Source organism: Agelaius tricolor, unplaced genomic scaffold (assembly GCF_023055355.1).
Source record: "Agelaius tricolor isolate 1412-34295 unplaced genomic scaffold, bAgeTri1.0.p SCAF_9, whole genome shotgun sequence".
Taxonomy (NCBI): Eukaryota; Metazoa; Chordata; class Aves; order Passeriformes; family Icteridae; genus Agelaius; species Agelaius tricolor.
The window spans coordinates 4,999,791-5,010,296 of record NW_027269269.1 but is presented as its reverse complement, the minus strand read 5'-3'; the positions used below and the strand labels follow the sequence as shown (position 1 = coordinate 5,010,296).

The 10,506-nt window shown below is 37.9% G+C and overlaps 1 protein-coding gene across 1 annotated transcript in view; it reads right to left on the bottom strand.

Moving 5' to 3' along the window:
* Positions 1–278: 278 nt before the first annotated feature.
* XPO4 (exportin 4) overlaps positions 279–10,506 on the bottom strand; it is an 80,477-nt gene continuing 70,249 nt past the window's right edge. Inside the window, exon 23 of the mRNA XM_071434092.1 lies at positions 279–8,579. Coding sequence (XP_071290193.1) covers positions 8,382–8,579 — 198 coding nt within the window. The 3' untranslated portion in view covers positions 279–8,381. The remainder of the gene's footprint in view (positions 8,580–10,506) is intronic.

Sequence of the window (10,506 nt, the reverse complement as noted above, 5' to 3'; positions counted from 1 at the left end):
ATTGGCATTTCAAACAGACTTTACAAGTATTTGAAAAAAAAAACCAAACACCCAACCCTTCAACAGAATTACCAGTATCTATACTTCTGTACATTTTCACATCCCCACAGATTTTACCAAGGCTTCTGATTTACACAGTTCTCTCTAAAAATGTCCTGAGATGCATGATAACATCCAACCATCATGGCATTGTCTGGCCCCAAAGCCTTGTCATGGTTGTTTTTGCTTTCCCCCCACCCCAAAGATGTAATCACTCTGCCATCACAAGAAGCAGGAAGGAAAATATATAAAATATATTTAGCAAAACCAGTAAAATTAAAGTGGAACAGAAAATGCAGTCAAGTAGCAAACATGTACAGCAGCAGCTTTTACAGTTTTTCCTACACATACCTCTGCACTTATTTCACACACGCTCTTTAAGGAGAAGGAAGAAAATAGAAATCAGATAGTGTTACGAAAGAAAACATTTCTTTTCCTGAACAGTAAATGGGGTTTATTACTGCTTTCTGCTTTTGAAACTCCAATTCAGACTATATATATACCTCTAAGAAAAATAAGAGAAGGACACCCTTTTCTCTGTCCCTAAAGCAAAATTACACTGTCCTCCTTTTACAGACTATACTGGTATCTTAAATAGTTACACTCGCAGGATCTAGACATTATCTGGCCATCTTAAGAGATGCAGGTAACAAACATTTTAACCAAGATACAAAACAGGTATCCAATTTTTCCAGCTTTCCTGAGGCTGAGTGAATTGTTTAAATACATGTGCGCTTATCAAAATCCATGTTTACAGTACATTTTAACAGTAGTTTGTTAAGAAATCATGAAAGTGCATAACAGCCTAAAAGCAGGCAAAAAGTACTTCAGAAGAACAGTCTTTCCTTAAAGTGGCAGAAGAATATAAGCCTTCCCCAAAGTAGTGTTGATCTTGTGAGGACATCAGTGATCTTCCTAGAGATTCCACAGTGTGGTGGTGGGCTTTTGGCTTTGGGGTTTGCTTTTTTTTTTTTGTGAGTTACAACAATCACTTCAATGAACAAAAGACCACTAGTAGTATTGGTGCAGTTCAAAAACTAAAGCAAATGTCCTGACAGCTTATTAAACCAGTGAAGCTTTCAAATCAATACTTGTGTTGGAGTCTAGCTATGACTTTCATTCAGGGAACACCGAACACAGAGATGGCAAGCAGTTTGAAGATGCCACAAACCTAAACTGCAGCATCCAAAACAGTAACTTAAAGCAAATCAAACATATTTGTCTTTACAACCATTAACAGTAGGCCAGACAGAGAGAGGAAGAAAAAGGGAAGTACATCACACCCACATCTTCGCTTTACTCTAACTTGTAAAGGCAACAGCATGTCAGGAAAATCAAATCCGATACCATCTAATAGATGTTAAAGTGAAAACAGCTCTTCCACAAGATTCAAATATAGGCAGCAGAAAAACTAGTAATGAATTATGTATCCGTCACAGTGGGTAGCTTCTTTGTTCTCTTTGGATATATAGATTTGTCTGGAATGTTTTCCAAAATAAAGAGGAATTTATTATTTAATTAACAAAATTACAAGGATAGTATCACATTTCATTTCAGAATTCCAAAACAGTACTCTTTCCCCCAACAAACTTGCTGATAAAATGGCAGGCTTTTACTAATCCCTTTCAAGATGTCATGTTAAACATGATGTAATTACACTTTCAGATTGATCTGTTTTTCTTTCTCTGGATAAGATTGCAAAGTTATCACTTTCTTCTCGTTCTCCTTCCCTCTTCTAGTTCATGTACAACCTGCTCCTTGGTTGGCTGTCCAGACAAATTCCACTTGGAGGGTTGCGCTTTTGTACCTCTCTGCTTGTAAGACATGGCAAATCACTGAATGAAAAAATCCACCACCAATTCCATCACTCACAACTAAAGCCAATGTTTCAAAAAGGCAAAATTGATGGGGTTTGTGTATACTTAGACAAACAAGTGTGAATAAAGGCTTTGTACCCAAATCATTCAAGTTTATTCCAGAACTCATATTTAAGGTAAAGCAGAATAGTTCCATTTTCTACATGAAAGACTCTTGGATACGCTGCTGTTAGTCTTAGCAATTGCATTCAGGAATTTCTTCAAAATTACCTTAAATGTTTCTGTCCCTCTCCAAAATATTCACTGAACGAAACCATGCTAATATAAATATGTAACTGCATAATCTTTTGAAACCAGTAAAATTCTAGTGATACATACAGCCAAGATATATAGCAAGCTGTCACTACCACAGTTGTTGCGTAGTTTTACTTTCAGGATTTGTGAAGCTTTTTTGTTTTTCCTTATCTAAATGATGTGAGTGCATGGAAGTAAGAGGGGGACACTAGAAAATAGCTGTAGTTTATTTAAATGTAATTGCACATTAGGAACTGCTGCCTGTAACTGAACTTTTCTGATATCCATGAAGTAACATGCTGTTGTTAGAAGCTCCTTACATAGGAACAGATTATGAGCTTGGAGAACATTTCTGTGCCAGATACCATCATAAAAACTGTTTAAATTAAATACACACACACACAAATTAAAGACCCAGAAATCAGTATTCCTTTTGAGTAGACAAATGCCACCAGTAATAGTGACCAGAAAAGTCACTCTTAAAACTTCTTTTGGAAGATGGGGGAAAAGATTCATCTGATTATATATTATTTCTGGTAATTGCAGTCCAGTGTGAGATACTGCTGTGGCACCCTTAATCACACTTTCTGTTGATGGACAAACTCATGCCGTAAGTGCTGATGTAAATTAAAGTTACTCCATCAACTTTTAACCTAATTACTGTGCCTTCACTGTAGCCAAAGAGCAAAAGGTGTGGCCTAAGGTTTCATAATGTTGCTATTTATGTTTCCACTGTAAGGAAGTATAACAAATGCTTTTTGAGGGATTCAACACAGGTGAGATTTTAGAAAAATATTAAACAAGAATACACACAAATCACACGTGGCCAAAACAAAATAAAAAAGTCTTTAGTGGAAAACAATTTTATCCTGTTCCTGCTTATGGATCTTAAAAATACACAAAGTGATCATTTCAAAATTGAAAATTCAGTCATGATAAGGCTTGATTACACAGCCATTTCCCAAGTCTTATTGCAATAAAACGTGAAATACTTCTATGCAACTTCATATCTTCAACTGTACAGATAAAACAATACTTGAAATCAACTAGCACTTCAATCCCTGTGTTTTTAATATATAAACTCAACACAGTATTGAATGACACATTTAAAATATTTACACACTTGACCAACAGCAGTCCTAGCATTTATTGCCTTAAAACTGCATGTTCACTGCATGGAGGTTTCTTATTTTGCGTAAAGAAAACAAATAATATAGGTATTTTTTTTCCTAATTGAAAATTCCAGAATGGTTTAATGGGGATTGAAATGCGTGGTGAATACTATTAGAGAGGTTTTTATCAATTTCAAGTATCAAGCTGTAACAGATTGGAAAATTACATGGGTAGTAGTATCTTCCTCTGAGGTTGGAAGGGCCTTCCAAATCTGCTTAACAGCAGCTTAAAAGGACAGGAAAAGCAGGGTAGGGAATGGGAAGAAATGAAAAATCAGAATCAATTTTAATTCACTGAAGAGAAGGGAAAGCCAGAGGTATCTTAGTTTCTAGGGCCCCAAGAAATCTCATACTGAAAAAAGGGCTCTATAAGATAGCTGAGAATTTGAGGCTGTAGAGCAAAACACACTTCATGATTTGTTTCATCATCAGTACTAGAAAACATTAATCTAATTTACTGAAAACAGAGCACAAGCTACTCAAATGTAAATTTATGAGGGGCAGGGGAACAGGGCTGGCTCTTTAAATTTTAATTGTTATCATTAGGCTTTGGTTATACTTAGTGACTGGAACAGACATGGGAGAAATGTGTGGTATTTGTTCCTTGCAGAAAAATGTAAAGAAAACCAAACGTAAACCAAACAAAACCCTACCACCACAAGCAGCACTTGTCACAAGCAGAGGCACCAAAGCCTGAATAACCAGTAACTGTCCTCTCTCTTTGAAGATCAGAACTGAGGCACACTGGTGGGGAATCTCACCTTATATAAGAAGAAGCTGCCATTTCAATTGGCTGTAATTGAAATAATGACAATTTCACAGCAAGCATTACTGTACTGCAGTAGATCAGTCCTGGGAATACTGCACCACTGCTGCCTCTACGGGGCTTTACCATTATGAAAATCTTCTGTTTTCATTACAGTAAATCTTACACCTCACAAAACTAAAATTAAAGTATATAATATTTACATAGCGTCTCAGATCCTCAAAGCATTTTATAGGCATAAGCTAATCCTCACAACATCCCTGTGAGGTAGGTAGGTGTTAATGCTATTTTAACAATAACACAGTTCGAGTGACTTGCCAATGGCCACAGAGGATCCTGTGGATAAACATTACAAAATTAGAGGAGCCTGGCTCCTACTCCTGCGCTTATATTCATCAAGCTACTTTTTAAAAAAACCCACCCCTTCTTATGTAATCACTTAACCAAACCTGAAATTGCTTGAAATGTTTTACAAGCAAAATGCTGCAAATTTGTATTTTTTAATAGTTTTACAGACCACAAATTAGAATTTGCTTTCCCTTTTAAAGAACTAGATTTTAAATGGACAACTGACTGCTCTGAACAAGCTTATTTTCTAGAACTACATGGCTTAGATATAAAGGGATTTGCCCAGGTAAACACTGGGGCTTTAGTGAGCTCTTCTCACTATGAAAGCGATGACTCCAATTCAAACCCCTCTCTTTCAACTAGTAGCATTGGGACATGCTGAGAAAACAAGTTTCTCATTCCTGAGAAAAAAGGTGAGCCCTTTACCATTAAATGGTGAAACACAAACCTCTGGGCAAAAAGTAGCAGATTCTGGTGGTAATTCAGTGAAGCTAATTAAGGCATAAATGTACATGGAAAGTGGAAGTTTCATGCATCCAGTCCCCTTCTCCTGTCGCTGTGTATCTGTGCTTTTAACAAGGTCTTCAATTTTATGATTGAACTTGATGCTTGTCAGTGTTCAAAACTATAGGTTGAACAAAATTATTATGCCAGCATTAGAACTAACTATTACAGTGGGGAAGGAGCTGGCAAAATGGAAAAGAAGCTAGTCTCAGAATGAAAACACTGGTCCAATAGTCTGTTTCAGCAAGGAAAGTCTAGACAAATATATTTGTTACAATTGTATCATGCAGCATTTATAACTTGGTTTGAATTGCCTTTTTTCTTCCTTCAAAAAACAGGTGCATTTTTAGAACCATTATTCACTCTCCACAGTGAATGGAAAATTAATGCAATGATGCTATGGAACTTTCAGGACACTTATGTTGAGTCATCTCTCCGTGTTCACTACAAACAGTCTGAGTCGTTCCGGTGGACCTCAATGTGCTTTCACACCCTGATTTATAGCAACTGAATGTGTAGATGATCACAGAAAATTCTTTTTTTCTATTTTTTTTGGTACAGAAAGGATACAGAAGTCAAATAGCTCGGATAGAAGCAGTCACCAGGAAGAGTATGAATGAACAGGACTTATTTCCAGAAACCTTTGCAACCATTTCATGGATGTCACTAAGCAGAGACATCTTAGCATTAAAAGAAACATAAAATGGCATGGAAAGATCTCTGTTAAATATATGAGAATGAAAGGAAAATTAAAAAACAGGCAAGTGTAACATAAAGCAGGAAATTACAAAAAAAACCCCAAACACTTACTAGGACAGTTTTCCTTTAACATATAATATTATTTTTAAACAAAGGGCAAAGGAAATTTTTAAACCACCTTTAAAACTAGTCTTTGAAAGTGGGTGTTCATACTTTAGCTAAAGTCTTGATACTCAGAAATGCTGTGTGTTTCTGCTTGTTACAACACAATGGGCCTGAAAAGAAAAATAATGGGTATGCACATTACTTTGCCCAGAATACAAACTCAATTTGTGCTCCCGTTCATCACAATATGCAAGAGATTTCAACCCTTTAAAGTTAATAAATATTTTTAAATAGTGAGCCAGTTTTAGGATTAATAAAACAATAGTGACAGAGCTAGTTATAAAAGAAAGGATGACTGAGTGTATCAGTTACTCAGTCAGACCCAAAACATGGAATATTTGCTATGATCTCTTTGAAGACTTCAGTCTAGATACCTGACATCAGGCACATCATAACAAACCAGCAGCTCCTACTGCTGCTGATGTTCCCAGGCTTCAGTGCCCTTCATCTGAAAAAAATAAGGTTTCAGAACTTCTGCCCCATCCAATGTATAAACTCAAAAAAACCCCAAAAGCAGTTTCAAAAACAGCAAACCCCAATTTAAAAATAAAAACTCAGCCATCACAACAGTTTGAAACAGAGTGATCTGCCAGGATCATTGTATTTTGTGCAAGTGCACAGTCAATAAATCCTTTAAAGAAAAGCACTAGAATTTAAAGAAAAAATTGAGAGCAATTCTCCTGTTCTAAAATGCTATGCAAGTTATCTTAGAAATAAAATACTATCTGGGAAGGTACACTATTATCTAAGAAGTTTTATGGTCACTTTGTAATGTGTAAATCTGCCCTTGCCCAGTTTTCACATAAATTAAAAGAGAAAAGTGTAATAAAGAGATGGTATTTTTGGCCTTGTGGATCCATGCTTGAGACACTTACGGATTTAACTTACCAAAAAAAACCCCACCGCCCTCCAAAAAAACCCCCACAGAAAACGAAAAAACAAAACACTGCCAAAAAACAAACAAACAAAAAAAATCAATCAAACAAACAAAAAACCCAACAAACCTTAGATCACTTATAGCACAGCATTAGAGATTTGTGTCTGTTGTGAGATTCTGGCTATTGTGACTAATTTTGAGATGAATAGCTGAAGAATGTCACAGAATTGCAAACACTATATGAAGCTGTATGTAGCCATATAAAAGTGTATACCAGACTTTTTATATAAACTGTAAAAACACATGGGAAATATTTAACAGCATAATCTAGCAGAGATCTTAAACAGAAGGGCCTACTTCTGCCTCTGTGTATTCACACAAAAATAATTTTACTAGACATGCAGCATTTGTGTTTGCTTCAGTTTCCTCTGGCTCATGACAGGAGACAAAGCAGGCCTTGCTTTCATATTCATGTGCTGCTCTCCCTTGTTGGTTCTATATAATCAGGGCACTATATGCTGCTATGATAAAAGCTAAAGTGCTGATATGAAAAACCAAGCAAGAGCAGAGCAGCTGGGAGAGCTCTGCAGAAGTGGGACTAGATTCAGCAAAAAACAAAAATCTCCTACAGCAGAGACCTCCCAATTACCCTTCCCCACTGGAGTCAAACAGACATGCTTGAGTAAAAGGGTTTGATGCCCCTGTGCTAGCATAATTGTTTTAGCTAATGCCCAACTTTACAAAGTTTGCCAGTAATTCGCACCTTTTGGGTTGTTATTGCTTCAGCAAACAGTTCAGTGTAGAAACACATTGCAGTTGCATGCAACCCAGGTGAGAATCAAGACAGATACTGAAAGTAAAACTACACATGAACCTTGCATTAGACACTCATTCCAAAACAACACGTCAACATGAAGGGCTGCAACAGGTACACAGCAGCTCAGTGCCAACATCCTAAACCAACTCTCAAGAGTCAAATTTTGCCTTAAAGTTCTTACCTAAAGTATATGAGCTTCTTTTTTTTTCTTTTAAATTAAGGCAATGAAATGGCTACAGTTCCTAAAGTTCATTTTCGGGGAACAAAAATATACATCTTTTTTTTTTTTTCTCTGAACTTTAGGCAGCAGAACATAATGTAAAAACCTGCATTGCATTAAACCTGCAATGTCAGGTTGATGTAGAAAAACAGAACTAAACACAAGTTAAAATACCATTTGGTTTTTCTTCCCCGTTGGAACACAAACTCAAACTTTAAGAGAGGAAAAATAAAGCTTAAAATCAGCTAAACTGTTTAGAGCTTTATATGTATCTGCTCCACACTCTAACATGATTTTGGGTAGAAAAGAAATCTGTATGTTTACATGACCACTCATATTTTAAACCAGCGCAGGGGGAAAGGCACTGCATTTATTTCATTGTGCCCATATCTGTTTGCACATAAATGGAAAAAAACTCAATTCAGATTTTCTGTTCATTCTCTTCCACACCCAAGTATGACAGATTGCAGCTAACACATAATAGCAGAAGCTGATTCAAAGTTGACCTCTCCTATTCCGTGGTGTTATGTTCAAACTTCCAGGCTCTCTAGAATCTGAGATGGCTGCAAAGAACCCAGAGACAGGTACAAGATTTAGTCAGCATTCAGCATTTCTCAGTGCATTTTGCAGAAAGGGTCTAAATTAGGCATAGAGTTTTGTTGTTTATTTTACACAGAGAAGTCCACCAACATTTGCCATAAATTCTTCTAAACTCTTTAAGAAGGCCATCTTCTGCTTACGGTCCAGTGTAGGAGGAGTGCTGCTTGCAGTAAGCTTGTTGAAGGCATCTGCTAACCGCTGGTAAATTACTGGATCTTGTTGAGTTGATAGCAATGTTTCAACTAACTCTGAATATTCAGCCTGTTAAACAAACATTAAAAAAAAAAGAGAGAGATACAATATATACAACTTCTCTCATCAGAACACGATCCAGAATAAAGGCTGTGACAGAAAACCATCAGTGCCTCTTCACCTGTCCTCACAGCCTTTTACCTACCTCTAAACCAGATAAAATCCTTCAACCAGGGTGAGTACTTTCTAAGGCTAAAGAAGTCTTCAAAGCAAGGCACAATGCTTTGCAGTGCAGACTAAGTTGAGAATTTTAAGGCAAAGAGCCTTCTGGCTCTTCCTTAGCATAGGCTTATTCCTGCAGACTGGACTGTTTTTTCTTGATGCCTGTCCCATATTCCATGCCAATCATCTCCTCCCACAGGTTCTCCCTTTTCTAGGGTTCCTTCCCTGGGACAGAGAGCTTAGATTCCTTTCTAAGAGTATCCTACTTATTCTCATGCTTATTTTAGACAGAAAAAAACCCAAAGAAACACCTGAAGCAAGTCCAAAGGGACTGAGCTCTGGGAGCGCATGCGAAGGACACAGGAGTCAGAACAGCAGTTCCCTCCATTCTACCCATGAAGGGTTGGGTCAGGGTAGACACAATAAGAATTTGTCACCTGTGGGTGGTATCACAGGGTCCTTTTCTTTTACATGTTCATGAGTCCCTCTTTGAGGGATAAGGGCTGCTAACAAGAGCAAGGATCCATAGGACAAAGTGGCTTAGCAAGGTCTTTGCCAAAGGCTTGCCAAGCCGGCAGGAAGGGCTTCCAGGGGCTTGCTGAGGGATGGTGGTAACAACTTGCAGATGAGTAAAGAAACAGAGACTGAGAGCATTAAGAACACAAATGTGATGGGTTTAAAAGTGCACCTCAAAGGATGAAACAGGCTGAAAGGAGACCAGTCTGAAATGCCTGTGTAGAAGTGTGTTCAACTTTGGAAACAGAAGGAGCTAGAGCTTCACATGCAGGTTCAGAGCTGCAACATTACTGCAGGCACTGATATGTGGTGGGACAGGTGGCATGACTGGAGTGTTCCAAGGGACAGGCGGAAGCTGGTTAGAGCTCTTCAGGGCAGAAGATGACAGAAGATTGACACTTCTGTGAAAAGGCAGCTCAAATGAAAAATGCTTTTCTACAGACTGGGCAGCAATCTAGTTGAGTGCTTAGGAATCATGATCAGAGGAGAAGCAGTAAAGAGGACATCTTTTGGGGTGAGATCTTGTTACAAATCCCCAGAACAGGGCTTTTAGTCATCTTAAAGCAACTTGAGGAAGTTTCCAGATCAGACTTACAAGAGATTATCCCCCTGACATTTGCTCACATACCAGATGGGCTACCCAGGGGTGTGACTTTGCATCTGCTATTCACAGCTAGTATGAGCTGGTCATGGATGTGGTAATTAATGCCAGCCTTTCAGTTATCATTAAATAGTGGAGTTAAAGATTCCCAGGAAAGCGAGGAAAGAGGGCAGCCAAGTACAGGACCTGGACCTCATGAGACCAGATGTCACCTTCTTCAAGACTGGTAGGTGGGATCCTGTGGGAGTGAGCTCTGAAGACAAAAAGAGCTCAAGAGAGGTGACAGGTCCTAAGGACAACCTCTTGCAAGCACAAGAATGGATACAGAGGAAAACAATAAGGCCACTGATTCAGCTAAGCAGGGACTTAATGACTGAACTCCAGCACAAGGGCAACACATGCAGGAAATAGAAGCAGGATGAGCTAGAAAGGAGGACAGCAGAAACACTGTCCAGACAAGAACAAAGACAGAAAAATAAAGTTCAGCTAAAGCTGAATTTAGCAAAGGACAGCAAAGACAAAAAAAGCAGCTTCTATCAGTACTTTAAGAGTAAAAGAAGGAACAGGGAAAATATGCATTCTATTGCTGAATGGAATAGATGATTTAATGATAGTAGACAAGAGGTAAGGCTGAAATAATCAATGCTTTCTTTTGCC